We start from the raw sequence: 19689 nt of genomic DNA, 5'->3' as shown, positions 1-19689 counted from the left end.
AATGCGTTTCTTGCTGTGTTGTGTGTTCCATAGTATCTTTTTTTCTCATTTACAAATATGTACCAATCAGAAGTTCGATTCCAAGTAAATCTTTCAACATCTCAATAAGCCATGCATACGAGTTGAAAGATGTTTTCATATGGCTAGTAATTTTTAATTTCACAAACAAACAAAATTTCCACGAAAAGAAAAAAACAGGATCCGTTCTACCACCAAATCTTTCACTTTCTCAACTCAAAAAACAAAAACCTGGGAGGCCTCGTACTCAATTATCGTGCAAAGCCTTGGTGAGGTAGAGCCTGCTGAAGTTCTGGCCAGCCACTCTGCATAGCAATGTGTTGACTCGTTTTCAGTCTTTTACGAAGCTTGGAATGGTTGTAAAGCGTTAACAAGAGAACATACCCATTGATTTGGCCACAGAAGTTTGAGACTTGGTTTGTGATGAGGAAGCTCTCTAGCCTCGACGGTTCAGGGATGGGCTTAAATATTGGATTTGAAGGATCCTCCTCCGGTAAAGGCTCTTCTCCAGCTGATTTGCGAGCCATGTTCTCCGTCCTATCAACCAAACCTCTTAGTTAGTTATTTGGAATATTAACAAGAGAAGCAAAAGAACAAAGTGACCTACCTTCTCTTCTGGAGCCAGGCTTGCTGTTGCGCTTGCTGACGAGACAGGTTCCGGTAGTAATACTGGAACTGTAAAATAAAGCAAGATACTACATTAAGATAGTTCTAAGGGTGAGGACCGAATAATAGTGAAGAATAAGTAGATTATCGCATTAAGATACCTTTTGCTGTTCCATAGATAAATCGTCCATGCATTTAATCAAAAACTCCATATTGTTCTCAAGGAAAGGAGTGGTTGATGAGTGCAGACGATCATAATCACCCTAGAAAAGAGAAAATCTCAAAGAATTAAGGGTCAAAACTTGGAACACTGACAGAAAGTGATAATCTCAATCCAAATGTCGTACCTGTGAGACAGGTGTATCAGTCTCCAGTTCGGTCATAAAGGCACTGACAAGCGCAGAGTTTGAAACCTTGATCTGTCAAAAGAAAGTAAACCCTAATCTAAACCAAACCCCTTTCCAAAGTAAGCTATGATTCGCTAATAGTTCTAACATAGTTATTTATAAGATTAGCTACGTCCACATAGAAGAGCAATGCTCTAGGGACTTACAGGTATTTCCTCAAAAATATCCATCCAGGAGAAATTTCTCTCTCTCAACCTGTCAAAACAAAGAGATTAAAAGATTACAATAATCTCACTTGGCTCATAAACTAGGATTTTAATACATCAGGATACATACTTCTCGCCTGTAAAGTTTCCGCCCCTGTACAACTCCATAAAGGAATCAGAAAGCTTCAAAGCCTTCAAAGCTAAGACGCCTAAGTCAGCTTTAGAGGGATCGTATATAATACACACACACCTCTTGATGTTCTCCTGTAGAAGCAAAAGAAACAATTTCTTAAAGTTCATTTCTTGATCTTACAATGGATTTGAAACAGATTTACAGACAAAATCTCAGAAAATAATTATAATAGCTCAGTTTCCAATCAAGTAATTGACTAAAACAGATGCCAATCTACGAGAATCTAGATTACTATAACATAAAGATTCTGGAAAGTACCTGGTAATTCATGAAGGTCTCAATCAACTCTACAGTCTGATAAGATCCAAGCACAGTGGATTGATACCTGAACAAAACTTAAGCACATCTTACTAACATTCCACAACAAAAATTAGCAAGATTCCACAATCAAACCTACCAGCCAACAGTGTTGTTGTCAACATTAACCTCCCTCAAACACCTCATCATCTCAAGCTGATAGTTAGCACCATCAGCTTCAACCTCTTCATCTTCATCTCTCACCTACGCTCGTTTTTAAGATAACATCAAAATCAGAGACAAGCTATAACAACAATCTTATCACAATGCACATAACAAACTCTTCTTCAAACTTACTGGAAAAGGAAAGCAATTGGTGATTTCAAGAACACTACCAACGTCAAGTCCAAGAAGCTGCCCTGTGACAAGCGTAGGTGCAAACTCCTTGCAGTGTTTGATGATCTTCAACACAGCCTATATCACATATACACACATACCAAAACCCTCAGCAATCTCAAATTCGCAAAACGTGAGATGAGGATGAGGATGGCATTACCAGTCCTTCGATCTGAACAACTCTGAGCGGAGGAGCCACCGCCTCGTCCTTAGATATCGCCTGCAGAAATGACCTAGCCACTGCACGAAATTGATCAAAGGCAGGTACGATAATGAGCTATAGAGGAAAGTAAGAGTTTGCTTACTGGTTGCCATTGAATAATGATGAAGCTTCTTCTCCGCCGTGACGATGTGATACTTTGGCGACGGCGGAGACGAGAGAGACTGTAGTGTGTTTGATTGGGCTAAGTTTCGAGAACTTTACAAAATAGCCCTCAAATTTTAGATTTTATTCGTAATCGATTATAAAATTGTGTTACAAACAAATTGAGACCATATAAGTATGAGCCCAGCCCATGGACCTATACAGTTGCTATTCGCTTGTAAAAGGCCGAGACCATATATTTATTCTTCAAAATTTATTGAACACATTTACCGCCATGGCCCATTTTCATAATCTATGGTTTGGGTGTTGCTCAAAAAAAAAAAATCTATGGTTTGGGTAATGTAACAGTAGTCACTAACCAATTTTTTTTTTCATTTGAATTTTATTGATAGCATTAGAAAGATACAGAGTTGAAACACCGAAAGAAAATTCATCAGAATTGCCGACGATAACATTACCCCCAAATCTATACTAATCGTTTAATCTTCCCCGAGTCGTCGGTATTTCGTCAATTATTTTCGACGAAATACCGACGAATTGTAAAATTTCATATTTCTCGTAAAGCCGTTAGAAATTCTTCAGAAATTTTTGACGAATATTTTTTCCGTCAGAAATAACTATGTTTATCATGTGTTAGAACATCTCCAATGTACATTTCTATATTTCTTTTTAAAATAGAAATTCCTATTATACATATGGTTTTACTTCAATATATATATGTATCTATAATAGAATTCCTCTATGATATTGTCTTATATATCACACTTTCGCTTTGTCATTTTTGTTATTTGTCATGTCAAATATCATGTCAAATATCAAGTTAGGTTTGTTCCTATACTCATGTAGAATTCTTTTCCCTTTGTAAAAGTGGTATTACATGGACTGGGAAACCCTACAACCTCATGCATCTATTAATTAAAATCATGGGCTCCTTAAATGTTCGGTTCATGTAAAGGCTCTCTATTTATAACACCCAAACAATGGAATCTTATCTACTGAAGTTGCAGGTTACACAATGGAATCCAAGAAACTTGACCTTTATATCTGGCACTGTATTCAAGCAATCAAACACAAGTTTTGTATATATTAAAAAGAATGCAAAAAATTCATGAATGATAAAAAAAAAACTCATTATGATTCTTTTGACTAGTTAGATTATGAATGATAAACAAAAAAGCCACTACGCTTCACATGATCCCACATCCTGGATGTAAATCACCCATAGTAAAGTTCTTAGGCGGAGGAGGCGTAGGCGGGAAACTCTTAGCTGCAGGCTCCTTTGGCTGGGAACCACTTGGTACTGGTAGTGGCGGCGGGGGATTAAGTTGAAGTGGATATGGAGGTGGAAGAGCATAACTTTGATACGGTAGAGGTTGTTGGTACATCCAGGGAGGAGGAGGACCATTGTAATATTGTTGATGGTAATTGTTGCATTGTTGCATCGGGTGTCCTCTTTGATTGTCTAGAGGTTTCTTGCGTTCGTGATTGCTCCATATAATCTCAGCTTTTTGGCCTGCTTTTGCAATCTTTTCAAGTATTATTTCTGGATTGGTTTTCCCATATATGTATACTGTTTTACTTCGTTTGTCTATCTTGAAATCAACACCTGTGTATATATAAAAATGATAAATCTATGGGATAATATTTAGAAAAAGATAATAATAAGTAAAAAAGGAGAGAAACAAAAGAGAGTTTGAAACCATCAATGGTTTTGAGCAAATCTTTCAAGGGTTTCACCCATCCGGACGTAGGAGATTCAATCTTCAAGAGACTTACCTGTGTAAAACACCATACAAGATGATACAATATTCATTTTGACCAACAAAAAAAAAAGATGATACAATATTTACACATAATACATAACACTATGTGACAATTTATACCATGTGATTAGAAGATGAGTCCATCGATGTAGATGTACAAGACCCTCTTTGGTCTGTACAGAATAAAAATGACATAAGTAATTTACTATGAAACATGTAGTTCTCCGAGAAAATTGCAAAGTTTCACGAAATTATTCAAGAACAACGATGATTTGACAAGACGAAATTAAGCAAAGGAAAATCGAAAGGTGAAAGATGAAAGAAATTAAAGCAGGGGTGAAGAAGAAGACCTGTTGGGAGAAGATGGATGACTGTGAGCAGCGTTATTACAAAAGCTAGAAATTTTAGGGTTTTGGTTTTATTACGGCGTTTTATTTTAGGACCGGAAGCCAAATAAGGTAATGTATTAAGCCCAGCTCAATCACCTATTATCACATTATAAATTATCGAAGACAAAATTACATGAAGTATTTGTGGGAGCTCACGGTCTTGAGGATTACGCTATCCTGCCGCAAATCAATCTTAACGAATGACAATTATTAGGGCACCTCATATAATACCCCATAAGAACAGAGATTACATTAATCAATCAACATGTGAAAAGATTTCATTAATCAATCAACATTTCGAAAACATTACAATGTTCAGTTATTAGTTTTTTTAATGTAAATATATTGAACAGTTTTAGACCTGACAATGAGAGAGTCAACAAGCAGAGAGCAGTGGTTTTAAGTTTCAATTACTACACAACTTTTTTCGTGTGAAATGGCTTCCAAGGCTCTCTGCTTTCTATTGCTTATCACCTCCACCATTTTATTCATAGACTTTATCTCTTTCTCTGCCTTTTTTATCTTTCTTTCTTTGGACTCTATCTTCTTTCTTCTTACCAAAACCATTTTCCTCTTTTCTTCATCTCTTGTCAACATAGACTACAAAAACATAAAATGGGCAAATCAGAACTCCTACTTATCTAACCCGAATTAATTTCGGTCTTCTCTAACCAAAAAAACTTAAATTAGCTTAAAATCGGTTAGACCTGAATCTGGTTGCGTAAGACTTTGGTAGAAGGTAATGAATTCCATAGAGAAGCTTTACAAGGAGCATTAACAAATCCTTGATATTTCACCCATTCAAGTTCTTTTAGCTTTCTCTCACATTCTTCTCTGTCCATTGTCCCTGGGTTATTGTAATATTCTGGCCATTTCATCCACCTTTGTAACTCCCACATCTGTTCTAGAGAAATGGACCGATTAAAAGGCAGATATAGAAGAATATTAAAAAAAAAACTCATGGAAACACACACCAATGACAACAACACAAGTGGTTACACTTAACCTGATCTTCAATTTGATTAATAGAAAAATCAGAGTCGCCATCTTTACTTGGATTCAGCATCTTGAGGAGGCTTCTCTCACCATCCATGCTTTTTGCCTCGTGTAACATCCGATGGTTTAGGTTCTGCGTAACATACTAACATATATTTATATCAGATTTCGTTTGTATAACATTTTTATGATCAATAAAAAAAGGAATTTAGAAATTAGGATTTTCTAACATGGATGTTAATCTCTCGTTTCCCAGAAGAGAATGATGTAACAGCTTTCTTGTCACGATATGCGTTATTAGCGAAAGTTATCTTGTCTAGCTCCATCTTCTTAAGACAATCTGATTGGAATGAGTACTGGTCATCCTCGATCCGTGCCCATTTTTCATTATAAATCCTTCCGAAACGCATGTTGTATTTTAGTGTAGAGATGGCCTTTTCATGATACATCTGTACTTAAAAAAAAAAAAAAATCATAAGTTATTCACCAGCTTAATTAATTTGATCCACAATGTCTATATATATAAGATAATAGAGAGGTAGATTTCTAAAAAAAACATGTATATACCTTTTTCTCTGTAATTTTTCTTTCGAGTTGAAGCATTTGTTGTTCCATCTCCTCTACCATCTTCTCATTCTCTTTTATCGACTTCGAAAAGCTGTATTGGTTCCTGCTCTTGGGTTCATTGAGATCCCGACGTCCTACATGTTCATTAGTTTTCTTTCTATTAGCTTTTTTGACCTCCATAGCCTTGGCAGAAATAAAGCTTGATCTTGTAAGAAAAGTCTTTAGAAAAGTCTTTACAACTGTCTGAGTTAGAAAATAGAGAGGGCTGAGAGTACTTTGATATAGACTCCATCACTACATAATTAAAAGTATTTTTGTAACTTGGTTTGCACGCAAAGATAGTTGACCATCTTGCCAACTTATATTAAACAAGCAGATGCTGTTGGGGCGTCTGCGCTATCTATTATTAAAATAAACACCGCTTGAAACACTACACGACGAGTGAAAGACATAAACTTTTCTCTACAATGTATAGTTTGTATTTTCAAATAACATTTGAGAAGTCCCAGACGTTCATTAGATGTATGCATGGATAATGGGTTTAACAACGAGCATACATGAGCCGGATTTTGATATAAATTACCATATCTCCAAATTAATAGAACTTGGTTTGTAGGCCAAGAAAATTGATTACTCTGCACTCTACATTAATTTTAAAACAAATTATTTTACTCTTATATCCATCATCCATGTGGTTTGGCAATGGCAGGTTCGAAGCGAAAAATTTAAATAAATCAGTTTAGTATAATGTTACATACCAATGATTAGTTGAAAAAAAAATACAAATATGTAACATACAAATGATTAGTGTTTTTATATTCCATACAAATATGGAGCAATCTGCATGAGAGGCTCGAGGGTGCTCACATGAAACTTCCTCGCGAAAAGAAAACACACGTTCATAACCTCACCTTCGTAGCTACAATTCGACCCGAACCGGATCCAATCCAAGAACCCGACCCGTATATCCTCCCTCACAAACCTCGCTGGATGGGAACCACCTCTTGATCAATCCACCCACGTCACTGTCCGGTTCGAGTTCATCTCCGGACATATCTTGTTAACCAATGTCGGAAGATAATGCTCGTCCATGTAGCACGGCGGACGACAGTTTTCCTTGAAGAGGGCGTAGTACCGATGATCGGAGACTATCTCGGCAGCAACTTTACGTGAGATCTCGAACCACTGGTTTCCTTTCCGCCAATCAGAGAGTGATAAATGTGGGAACATTCTAGGGTTGTAACGACCTCGGCCTATGGGCCTTGGATCGTCGAAAGAGCCGAGGAAGGAGGAAGTGGCGCGCATGAGGTAAGTGTAGACTGTGGTGAAGTTGAAGAGAGGGATGCAAGTCTCGGAGAGGATAACGAAACGTGCGTTGGAAGGTTCAAGAATCGCGTGAGATAAAAGACGCCTCTCGGCGTCAATCATGGATGATTCTCCCCATTCAACGGCCTGTAAAATTTCACAATATTATACAGTTATGGATGAATTTTTTTTCTCTAAGAATGGTAGTATTATTTTAAGAAATGAAAGTTGAGGTTTTACAGAAATGAACAAAATTTAATACTAATTTACAGGAAAACAAAAGGCAATCAAAATTTTAATCATTCAACTTAGTAGAACACGACTAGAAGTAACGTTACATTTTTGAAAAACCCAAATGAGAGATGAAGTTGATACAAGCATCAAAGGAGAGACCGAAGGCAAAGTGAACGATGGCAAACAAAACAAGCAAGAAGTATGATGATGATCAATGTTGTATATCTAAATACTTGAGTTATTTTTGTGGGTTAAATTGTTTAAAAAGCAAAAGAAGTAATACACTAGAAAATAAAAATAAAACATTACTAACGATGGATAAATATATTAATCATACCTTGCTTGGTATACGTTTCTTGTAAAACACTGAAGATTCCAGTGGCTCCTCAGTGAACTCCGGCGATGAATGAACATAAATGGAATAAAAACCCTCATGCCCTTTGAAGAACATCTCCCAAAGAGGGGACAAAGGAAGATTCCACCTCGTCAGAAACATAAACGCCACCTTTGGATTAGTCTCATTCATCACCACGCCACGTGACGCCATCTCTGCTCGACGCATCAACTCTTCATCCGCCACATCATTGCCGGAGCTGTGAGGAGGAGGGAGAGAAGTGAGAGGGTTGGAGGAGAAATCTTTGACGAGGAATAGTGATGTTTGGAATTGTTGGTTGAAGTAAAGAGCGAGGAGGAAGAGGAGAGATGCGGCGGAGGAGAAGAAGACAACGCTGACGAGGATGTGAATGTATCGGAGAGTGATCGGCTCTTTCTTCATGCGTACGTTCAGTTCTTTAACAATGGCTGTGATGTTTTTCTTCTTCATGACTTTCGGTTTGTAGTAATTCTACTCTTAGTCCTTGCTCTGAATATGTGCCTTGTATTGTATATCTATAAGATTATTATGACTAGTGCAACTATTGTTTTTTGTTTTCTAGTTTCTTTTTTCTTAACTAGTAATTTTTATTCATTTAAAAAAAAATAATGAAATAAAGAATCTTCCAAGATAGAAAGTGTCTCAAAACTGTTATAATATTGTATTAAAAATCTGTTTTTACAAATCACATTCACTTTTATGAGTTTAGTTATATAATTACTATTAATGAATTAAACTTAATTGAATAATTAATTATATTATTGAAATATTTTTTAAGAAACTTATAACAAATTACTGATGATAGATTTATGATTTGTTTTAAAAGCAATTCTTATTTACTATATTCAAATAATTGAGATGTTTAATAAATAAAATTAAGTAAATAAATAATTAAAGTAATTTTGTAATCGTACACTACTACAAGAAAGAAATTAGACATAATATTATTAATGATCATATTTTCATGACAACTTAAAAAGAAATATTTTTCTCAAAATAATGTAGAGGGGAGAGAGAGAGTAAATATAAGAGAAGAGAAGCATGAAATTTGCGGGCAATTTTAAACTACTGTTATGCTAAAAGACTTTAAATATAAGATTAACAAAGGAAGGCATGCTTTATCTTTAGAGTAGGTGTTTTCATACAGCCAGAAACGAAGCTCATTAAGTTACACCACGGGGTAGAACATATTTAAGTTTACATCAATTTAATTTAACATTTCACAGTGGTTACTACTTCACCAGGGTAATACTCTTCCCTCAGGTCGTATCTCCGACCCATCTTCGTCTTCAAAATCAAAATCTAGCTTCTCCATGACCATACCTACTCCATCTCCAGCTACACATTCACCATGAAGCACCTCACTGCTTTTGCTTCTCACCGTTTTCTTGCAAGACTGGCTTGAGCTCTCTGCGAAGTCATCATCCTCCTCGGTTACATTCGGACTAATGTTCTCGTCTCTTCTCCTCTTCCCTGAATCCGGACTAATCATGGACTCTTCTTTCTTACTGGTTCCGTAGTACTCGTTCACCGTTGACTCTATTGTTTCCAACAACCGTTCACCGTACTTTAATACTTTGGCCCTGAAAGAAAAGTTTAAAAAGATGCACAACGTCATCATCAAACTCTTTTGAATGTTTTTTTCTTTCACATTGCCTTTGTAATGATCACAACTACAGGTTTTGAAGGCTAAGATAACTTACTTCCCAAGGCCATTTATCTCGAGGAGTTCCTCTTTGGTTCTTGGAATTTTCTTGCTCATCTGCTGAAGTGTTGCATTGCTGCCACAACAAATAAAAGGTTTAAGTAAAGACCTTCGAAGATTATGGAAAACGAGAAGCGGAATGGTTTTCAGGATTACCCAAATATATGATATGCCATGACACCGTCAGGGGCTTCTTTGACAAGAAGCGTACGAAGCTTCCTCAAGGCTGTGTACATGATGGCGGAGAGATTCTACAGAGAAAAGATCAATGAACCACAACCACTCAGCAAATTCAAAGTGAGATTAAACTACAAAGTGATATACCACATCTTCTGGAGGAGCATCTGCTGATACTAAAGGAGCTTTTGCAGGGGTTGGCGCAGCTTTACAGGGCTTTAATACTTTTACAGAAGAAGGGAATCTGCAAAACAGAACATGGAAGTCTCAGCTAAAGATATCTTTAACAAGCAATGATTTGCTTGATCCTAGTTCATGTGAACCTTTTACTAGAAAGATATATCTCAAGCACAAAGTCAAACCTCATCATTATAGTCTGGCTTCCAGAAAAGAGTGAGGCAGCCTTTGATTTATTCACCTACATACAGCAGATAGGTAAACAGACGTTAACATCTTCAAGAATGGATGTTATGTGCATATATTAACAGTTAATGAGAGGGAGAAGCGAAGTGGAAAATATTAACAATTTAAGTACCTTGAGCAACGATGATACGGATCCGTACATATCACTCTTCCTAACATCTTCCACAAGAATGTCCTCTGTTACGAGATAGTGCAAGATACGGGAGACTTCAAGTTTCGTTAAATGTTTTCCAGCTCCATGGAACTGCAAAGTCTCATGTCTGTGTTTTTTCACCTACATGCAGCGAAGACAGTTACTTAGTACAAAAGGGACCAAGGTTTATGAGGAACATGGTTTAGGTTTTAGCAGAATCTGGATGAGAAATGGAATATAAAGATAATAAAATATCTTCTAAAGCTTGAAAGAGTTGGGGAATGTTTTTATTTGTGCATACCATTTGGTTTAAGGAACCTCTGTAGACTTCAAGAATATGTGATGACGAAAACCTTTCTCCTGTTTGCTTCACCAGTTCAACCTATACAAGCAAGGCACACGTGATCAATAACAACACATCCAACAAGTGAGATATATACATGATGAAACTTTAAAACAATTCCTTTACCAATTGCCTTGTAATCAAAGTGACATCTTTGTCAATCAAACTCTGGCTACTTGAACAATTATCACACGTCCTTTTGCAGTTTGTGGAGTCAAACTTTTCTCCAAAGTGAACTAGCTGTAGGAAACGTCGGCAGTCCACCTCATTTTCACAGTATCTAACCTGAAGCAATAAAATTTCGGAGAAATATCTCAGAAAGTATAACTTCAAAAGCAAATAATAGGAACCTTCACGTTAAGTACCATGCGGAGAAGGTTTTCAGTGTTCGTTTCAAGTAACCTTCCTGAACTCGCTACACGATTATAACCATTTGCCATGGGGCTTTGTTCAACTCCTACTTGGCTAATCATATGCTTAACTCGTATCTGAAACAATATTGTGTGTCATAAACATAACCAAGAGTAGATTGATGAAAAATAATAATTTTCCAGACAAAAAAGTATAAATGCAACTTACATAGTCGCCATAACCGTAATACAAAACACAAGATGCTCGCTGGCCATCCCTGCCAGCACGACCACATTCCTTGGTTTTAAGAAAAAGAGGCTTATGTGAGTATCTTTGTGTGCAACTTTGTTAAACAAGATTTTCAAAATTGATTGTACAATACAATTAAATACCTGATGATAGCCTTCTATAGACTTAGGGAGCGAGTGATGAATAACAAACCGGACATCAGGCTTGTTGATTCCTGGAATGTGCAATGTTAATGGGCAGCAAAACTCCATTAATTAAAAAAAGCATGAGAAAAGACCAGTACCCATTCCAAAGGCCACGGTAGCACATATTATATTGACTTCGTCCTTGCTCCATTGTTTCTGTACTAAAGCACGTTGAGTAGGCTCTATGCTGCCATGGTAGAATGCTGCTTTATGACCGAACTCCTGAAATAGAATTCAATTCTACGTTTAAACATGATATTTTGTCGTATGCACAGGACAATGATAAAGCTTTAATATACAAATGACCGACCTGTAACTTTTGAGCAACTTTCTCGCAGTCATTTCTTGAAAGACAATATATAATTCCACATTCATCAAAATGGTTTTCCTTGATAAATTTGTCAATATCTTCCAGACACTTTTTCGTCTTGGGGACAACGGAATACCTGCAAATTTCTTGGTAAGCAGCACTCTGGAATATATATATATATATATATATATATATATATATATATATTTGCTTTTATGTAGTTTTACTTACAATAGATTTGGGCGATTAAAACTTTGCCGGAACACAACACAGTTAACAAGGCCAAGGGCTTGTACAACGTCTTCCTTCACACTGGCTGTTGCGGTAGCTGTTAAAGCTAACACGGGAATGTTGGGAAACTTCTGCTTCAGAATACCAAGACTCTGCATGTTCCACAGTATTCTTGGTGAGTAAAAAAGGAAAGTAATGTTTCTCGAAAAGGTAAGAGAAGTGCCTTGTTTGAAGCTTATGATGGCCTAACCTGGTAGTCTGGTCGAAAGTCATGCCCCCATTGGCTCACACAATGAGCTTCATCAATAACAAATCGAGCAAGCAAACCACGAGAGTTTAAGTTATCTAGATGCCTCAAAAGAGAATCGCTTCTGTAATCAAGAAAGAGATACTGCTTAGCTACGTTCTCCCAGTAATATCATTCAGAGTGGCGACCCTTGCACTACTTGTCCACAACCTAATCTAGAATTATAAGAACCCTATGGCAGAACTGCATATATCATAGGCCATGATACAAAAAAAATAAAAAAGAGGGAAAGTTTTAGATAAATAAAGTAACAACTCACTGTGCCACTTTTTCGGGTGTGACATATAGTAATTTGTACTTAGAATGCTCGGAACTAAGCTCCTGAAAGATCTTCAGTTGTTCAGACCATTCCATGCCGGCACTTAGGGAAGTAGCTGGTATATTTGCCTGTAACCATGATTCAGATATCAAAATGTAAAATGGAAAGAATCCTCTATATGAATAAGTTATCAATGAAACAGAAGATGCAAATAGAATCTCTGGGAGGTTGCTGAAATGTTCACCTGCAACAGGTTCATTATCTGGTCTTGAATAAGTGACACGAGTGGAGAAATGACTAATGTTATTCCTTGACAGATCAGAGCAGGGAGCTGCAAAACAAAGATGTTAGAAAACAGTTTGGAGAAAAACAACGTGACATTAAAAAAAGTAGTCTCAAGTATAATGACCTGATACGTCAAACTCTTGCCTCCTCCTGTTGGCATCAACACAAATACATCAGAGCCACTCATTGTCGCGTTGATGATTTCTCTCTGGTTAGGTCGAAACGAGTGATTTCCAAACACTTTCTTGTTACTGACCTGAACGTTGCAAGGAAACACATTAGCATTTGGATTGTAAATGAATAAAGAAAAGATAGAAACTCAGCATATCACCTCCAGTTTTCTCGTCCAAGGAAAATCACGACTGCTCCACTTTTGGTCGTTTGAACCTTCAGTGTACGTCACCTCGATAATCCTCGGAACGTATTGTTCTCTCTCTACAGGAGCAGATGAAAGACCATACCTATCTACAGAAAATGAAGAATCTTTTGGCATGTTCCAGCTATCAGATGCATATCTTCCTTGCTCATTAAAGTGTGCTCGAGAATCAGTTTGTGGATGATCAAATCTTAGATTTGTTGATTTAGGTGTTTCATACTGTGACGCACGAGTAGCTGTAGATGACAAAAACTGAGACTTTTGCTTTTCTTTATCTCGAATATGGTCCTCGAGCTGCTGAATTTGCTTCTTCAGCAGTAACCTATCAACAACACAAACTGTGATCCATTAAAAACTCACCAAAAGTCAAGGCGTACTCAAAGTTGACACCCTTAGATACTCAGACTCGAGAAACATATGCATTGTCTATTATTTCTTTAAGCCTAATCTATTTTCGCTGTATTATTCCCAATAATTTTGTGGGTAAAATACCACGGCCTCCAAAAGGGAGCAAGATTATTACTCTTATAGAAAAAGGCAATTTCAACAGGCAAGAAAAACAGAAACAAAGTTGATTGGGATACAGACCTCTCTTGCCGAAGCTCTTGAATACGATCAGGACTCAGATCAGTATCATCGTCAAGAAGTTCATTTGATATTGCAATCAACATGTTCTTCATTTGTTCCAAATGGGTTGAAGCTTCAGGACAAAGCCCTAGCTGAAAAGATACCAACATCAAACAAAATGAGAAAACTGATAGGTTTCGAATGTTAAAAAAATTTAAAAGAGAGAAAAGCAGTAGCCATACCTTTATTCCATGACTACAGTTAGAACATAGTTCAGGAGGCAGAGAACACTCTTCTTCTCTTCTGGAAGCACTTCTATCCACAGGTGGAGTTCTCGATGGCAAACTAGATACAGATGACGGAGGAGTACTTGTTGATTGGTAGTGTTCCATCATAATTTGGTCGACATCAATATTCTGCATTGCAAAGTGTTGACATGCTTGAGTTAACATATTTTCAACACAAAGCCGTAAGCATCTTTGAAAAAACTTCCTCCCAGATCCGAACAAAAACTACAAGGTAAGCTATAAGTAGTTTTGATCTTTGCTGCGATCGAAATATTCTACAATTTATAGATACTCAAATACTACGAGATTAATAAAACTAGCTTCTTTGCATAGAGTGCTAAATAAGGGAACATTATGCGGTAAGTGAACCGGTACATTACCTGAAGTATGTCATCATCAATCTCATCAAGACATGCTTCTCCAGATCCCAACTGCTCAGCTGCGAATGTAGAATTCTTGAATGGTTTCTCCACACCATTTAAATGCGCGGAACTAGTTTCTGGTTCTCTGGTCTCATCATTTATCCGTCGAAACTTTTCAGCAAAATTTTTACCATCACCAGGGACAGGGGGAGGAAAGCTGTGAAAGCTTCTTCCAGTTCCTGGTACACCCATTTGACTTTGATTTTGTTGATTGTTCGAATAAAAAGAACCATCAGTGCTACATGTAACTTTCACAGTGGATCTCTCTCTTGCAGAATACGAGCCGTTGGTGCCACCATCATCAACCGGGGGAGTAATTCCAGGTCTTAGGTAGGTCTTGTTTAGTGAGAGACTTGAAAGAGCACGCCAAGCCTGCCAACATAGGATACCAATAAATAACATATATGTACAGTTCATGAAAAAAGGTCTATCAAAAATGGGAAGTTGAATAAGAAACTATGGAAATATAGTATGAAATAAACTATTTACTCAAAGAAATGGAAAGAGAGAAAGATAAACATATAGCTACCACAACAGTTTCTCTTCAACAATATTACCTTTGCAATTTGCGGGGGCGCCAAAGTATGCGCATTCACACTGGGAAACGCAATTGACCTACACAGAGGGGGGACAAAGCTTTTTAAATATTTTTGGATCACTTAGTTGTACACAGATCCATAAAGAAGACTAAGAAAACCTCACAAGATTTTCCATCACTGACATTTCTTACAAGAGACATCATAGGGAACTATCATAGTATCATACTCAGTCTTAGTTCGGGTAGTTAGGTAGTATAAGAGTCGACCTATACATAAGCCGAAGGCTCTATGTTGGCACAAACATGCACAAATGATGATGGAAACGGGAGATATTATAATGTGGTGGAAAGCTATCTTTGAAACCACTGAATTTGTTTGATATTTAATTTTCAGTAGTTCTACTTCAACGAACCCAAGCAGCAGACAGTACTCAAAAAAGAATATAGCCTTATAATACCTCGCCGCCATATCACTGCTTTTTCTAGGCTTTTGACTTTCTAGAGCGTAAAGGAAACCGGAGCTCAAATGCTTAGTCCTGGAAGATGGATCTTCGAACGCATTTGCATGCTCTGACCAATTGGTTTGAGGAGCTTTAGGTTTCTGAACTTCAGGGAGATGACTCCTGCTGCAAATTTTTCAGCAGTGAATAACAAAGAGCAAACAAAAAGAAAGAAACTACCAGAAAATATTTGGAATATCATCCTTACCTTACTTGATCTGAATTAATCATAGCTTTTTCTTAAACATGCTGCAGATGTTCCACCAAACTTTTACCTTCCCTACCGCAACTTCGTCACTTAATGAAGAAACATTCAGATTAGTGAGAGCTGATGAATAATCAAACACAAACCGAAAAAGATTGCACATTTATCACATACACAATTGATCAAATACGAATCTAATTTACACAAAATCTGCAAACTTTTAGCTAAGAATACTATACAAAACACAAACTCAAGCGATACACGACGAATCAGCTAGTCTTCAGCAATTGAAAAACGGTAAAACACTCCATAAACTAGAAATCGAAGTGATTAAAAAACGAGCCCATAGCTCCAAAGTGATTCCCTTTACTAACAAACAACGAAAACCCAAATCGAAAAACTAATCAGAGCAAGTAGTTACAACCCCATCGAAATTTTGCATCGGTGTTGTGTGAGGAACGATATCGAAACTTAAACCCTAGAATTGAGAATTGATTGCGAAATGAGAGAACCCAAGGACATACATTTGAGAATCAATTGGGGGTTATTTGCTTCTACAACGGCACGGTATCACTCCGGCGGAGAAAGTCGGATACAAAAGTCGCCACCGAGGGAGCTTGATGATGTCGGAAGGTGGCGAAAGGTTATGCGGTTTTGCTAATGGCGGGATACTTTCCCTCTCATGTTCCAAAATGAAAAGAGGATAATAAATTATTTTTGAATTTTTTTTTTCCCAAATTGTTTTTATTAATAGATGGGCCAAGCCCAGGGCCGAAGCCCAAACATAACAGGATTTAAACAAAACCCACGAAACGGGCCAGAAGACATAAACAAACAATGGACCAAGCCCAGGATTTAACAGGATTTAAACAAAACCCAAAATTATTTTTGAATTTTGAATATTGTTTTCAATTCGTATATTTAATTTTTTCACTTTCGGAAACAAATAACTACGGTGAAATCAGATTAGGAAGGAACAAATAAAAACTAATTTACAAAAATGTACTCCTTCCGTTTTTTTTAATATAAATCTTTTTAAAATTATGCACATAGATTAAAAAATCAATAATTTTTTTTATTTTCTAAACAAAAAAATCATCAATTATTTATCTAACCATAAATCAACCAATAATAAAATAAAATGTATATTATTATTGGTCATATAACATTAAGTGTTAATAAATTTTACATAATAAACCGAAAACGTTATAGTTTTTGAAACATAAAAATTTCTCTAAAATGACTTAAATAAAAAAACCGGAGGGAGTATAAATTAAATAGACAAATTGTCCTAAAAAGTCAAAAATGATAATTTACAAAAAATTATTACGAAGTCACAGTAGCAACTAGCAAGGACTCTCATCACAAAGTAGCAAGGCAAACACAAAAACTGAGACTTTTAGTTCCAACAAACCAACGATTACTTTTTCTTCTTGACACAAAAGAAAAATCAAGTGATTTTCACTTCTCCACTAGCGTGTACTTGCTTTACAGTCTTATCATACTCATCTTCCTCGTCCTCCACCACCTCCTCTTCATCCACCTCTTCTTCCTCTTTCCCTTCTTCATCTCCCCAGCCAAAACCTCCAATGGACCTGGAAACAGGCGGGGGCGTTTTGGCGTCATCCACTATCTTCATGATCTCTTCTGTGGTTTGGAGTGAGAAGGTCGGATTCTCTTTTCTGAAATACGCAGCTTGAGCTGTCTCTGTGAGTTCCCTTGGCAAGTTCTTCATGAACCATGGGTGTTTCTTGATTTCTGCAATGGTTATCCTCTGCCAAAAACAACAATGTAGCTCGAATGTTATTGTTAAACGAAACTAATCTTATGGAAACATTTATCTCATTTGATTGATGTATACCTGGAGTGAGTTGGCCACAAATATACGGGAAAGGAGATGTTTGCAATCCTGTGAGATGTGGACGTAGTCCGGGATCTTGTACTGAACAGCCATGATTTTCTGTATGAACAAGATCACACATTGATGAATATAGGATGCAGCCTACTTAGCGCGAGATATGCATACACATGGCTCAAAAGGATAAAACCTACTTGTATTGTTTTCCTGAAGTTTTTGGGATCTTCCTGGTCTTCGAATGGGTAGGCTCCAACCAGCATGACATAAAGAGTTACACCACAGGACCATACATCAGCCATCTGAAAGAAGAAGAAAAGAATTACAGCTCTTAGCGACTTCCAGAGAGTTAATGTCCACAAAGAAAAAAAAAAGTAGAGAAGATTACAGTTCTATAGAAATGCATTGGTTTATATAAAGTTCATTGCATTGAGCATGATGCCTGATTTAGCAAGACTTAGATGGTTACCTTGCCATCGTATTCTCTGCGAGAAAGGACTTCAGGTGCAATATATGCTGGAGTTCCAACTGTTGATTTGGGCCTGGAGTGCAGCAGAGAGGACTACAACAAGAAGAAGAAGAAAAAAAAACAAATCACTTGAAAGTGCTTTTACGACAACGGGGAAGAACAGAATAGGATCTCATATACAATTGCAGAGAAGTTGAAAGTTTAATATAGTGGCAGACCTTGGAATAACCAAAATCACAGATTTTGAGACGTGGAGCAGGACTTCCATCAAGGAGTGTATTCTCGAGCTTCAGATCTCTATGGCATATTTGCTGCAACAAAACAAACACAAGGTGACCACCGGATTGATAAACAAACGGATCTCAAACATCTATTTGCCTTACCATAGCATGGCAATAGCTAACACCTGATATAAGCTGCTGGAAGAAGTATCTCGCCTGAAAAAAAAAAAAACAAAAAGTTAGAAAAGGGATTATTAGACTGTATGCCCCAAATGTTTGATACGTGATGATAACAAAAATACAAAGATTCACATGTTTGCTCTCCTTTCCTTCTTCCTAATCTATACAGAACTCTGAAAGAACTAATCCTAGTAAGCAAAAGACTGCCATAATTTGCAAAAGCCAAACCTCATCTTCACTGAATCTTCCAGCACTGCAAATACGCTCGAAAAGTTCACCACCAGCAGCATACTCCATGGCAATAGCAAGATGAGTCGGAGTCAACACAACCTATAATTAATTAAGTAAATCATCAACTTCAGTAGATATCGTTTTCACTATGTGGAAATTGACTTAACCTCTTTAAAGCGGATGATGTTAGGATGGCGAAGTGATCTGTGATTTATGATCTCTCTCGCCACGTTCTCATCGATCTGCACCCCAAAAAAAACAACAAAGCCAAATGCTCAATCAATCAACAATCTTCCTATGAAAATGATACAACTCTCTAAGATAACTAGCACTACAGTGAGCTAAATATGTAGTAGGCTAGAGAAGGAGGACCTTGGGACCACGCTCGATGTACTTCATGGCAACAAGCTCCTTGGAGTTTTTAACCTTCATGAGCCTCGCCACTCCGAAATTCCCCGCGCCTATGTCCTTCACCAGCTCGTACTTGTCCATCTTAATCCACAACCCTAATTCCAAACAAACAAACAAACAAACAAAAATCTCCTAATTCTCGTTATAATTGAGCTTCGGTTCAATCCCTACGAGCTAAAATAGCCACGACAATTCAAAGTGAAATCCTAAAACAGCGACAAGAAAATCATTCGAGATCTCCCGATTCGCAGAGAAAGTGAGAATTAAAAAAAAAAGGAAAGAGATGACGACGATGGAAGGTGATTGAGATTTGGTTTTGAGAGATTTTGAAGGCAAAGCGAAGAATCGCCTTTTTGTTGGAATTCTTTTTTTTTTTGGCTCGGTGATAATAAGATAGTGAGAATGAAGAATAAAAATTAAATTAATTAATTGATAGGACTATTATTCGTTTTTAATGTAGTGGGCCCCCACTTGTTTCCCTTGTACATTGTACGGAAACACGATGACTACGTTT

The 19689-nt window shown here is 37.0% G+C and overlaps 3 protein-coding genes and 1 pseudogene across 5 annotated transcripts; all 4 read right to left on the bottom strand.

Annotated features, from left to right (window-relative positions):
- Positions 1-58: 58 nt before the first annotated feature.
- On the bottom strand, positions 59-2454 carry LOC106362127 (eukaryotic translation initiation factor 3 subunit H). Its single transcript, XM_048738258.1, has 12 exons — positions 2309-2454; positions 2164-2243; positions 1965-2081; positions 1768-1871; positions 1629-1695; positions 1308-1441; positions 1178-1226; positions 972-1043; positions 786-887; positions 626-693; positions 403-555; positions 59-323 (listed from the first exon to the last, which is right to left on the bottom strand). Exons 1-12 carry the CDS (start codon positions 2316-2318, stop codon positions 266-268), a joined length of 1014 nt encoding a protein of 337 aa, XP_048594215.1. The 5' UTR covers positions 2319-2454; the 3' UTR covers positions 59-265.
- Positions 2455-3932: 1478 nt separating this feature from the next.
- Positions 3933-8527, bottom strand: LOC106360216 (annotated as a pseudogene).
- A 521-nt stretch (positions 8528-9048) lies between these two features.
- LOC106362128 (ATP-dependent DNA helicase Q-like 4A) lies at positions 9049-16509 on the bottom strand. Of its 3 annotated transcripts, none has more exons than XM_013801960.3 (26): positions 16333-16509; positions 15812-15900; positions 15562-15729; positions 15123-15180; positions 14524-14937; positions 14099-14272; positions 13878-14008; positions 13245-13611; positions 13038-13169; positions 12873-12959; positions 12629-12756; positions 12313-12433; positions 12063-12214; positions 11832-11967; positions 11620-11743; positions 11480-11550; positions 11316-11384; positions 11102-11224; positions 10863-11021; positions 10695-10775; positions 10373-10534; positions 10200-10255; positions 9985-10081; positions 9817-9911; positions 9659-9736; positions 9049-9538 (listed from the first exon to the last, which is right to left on the bottom strand). In XM_013801960.3, exons 2-26 carry the CDS (start codon positions 15832-15834, stop codon positions 9193-9195), a joined length of 3552 nt encoding a protein of 1183 aa, XP_013657414.2. In that variant the 5' UTR covers positions 15835-15900; positions 16333-16509; the 3' UTR covers positions 9049-9192. The 3 variants fall into 3 exon arrangements, with proteins under 3 accessions (XP_013657414.2, XP_013657415.2, XP_022546120.2); XM_013801961.3 differs by having other exon boundaries at positions 15562-15726; XM_022690399.2 differs by having other exon boundaries at positions 15817-15900; positions 16333-16496.
- A 548-nt stretch (positions 16510-17057) lies between these two features.
- On the bottom strand, positions 17058-19581 carry LOC106362434 (serine/threonine-protein kinase SRK2A). The gene is made up of 9 exons (XM_013802331.3): positions 19137-19581; positions 18932-19006; positions 18762-18863; positions 18516-18569; positions 18351-18443; positions 18133-18225; positions 17861-17965; positions 17670-17768; positions 17058-17582 (listed from the first exon to the last, which is right to left on the bottom strand). The coding sequence occupies exons 1-9, from the start codon at positions 19254-19256 to the stop codon at positions 17259-17261; spliced, it is 1065 nt and encodes a 354-aa protein (XP_013657785.1). The 5' UTR covers positions 19257-19581; the 3' UTR covers positions 17058-17258.
- Positions 19582-19689: the final 108 nt, after the last annotated feature.

The sequence above is a fragment of the Brassica napus genome, chromosome A8 (assembly GCF_020379485.1).
Source record: "Brassica napus cultivar Da-Ae chromosome A8, Da-Ae, whole genome shotgun sequence".
NCBI lineage: Eukaryota > Viridiplantae > Streptophyta > Magnoliopsida > Brassicales > Brassicaceae > Brassica > Brassica napus.
Note: the sequence above shows the minus strand (reverse complement) of the source record. Positions and strands in the feature narration are given on the sequence as shown.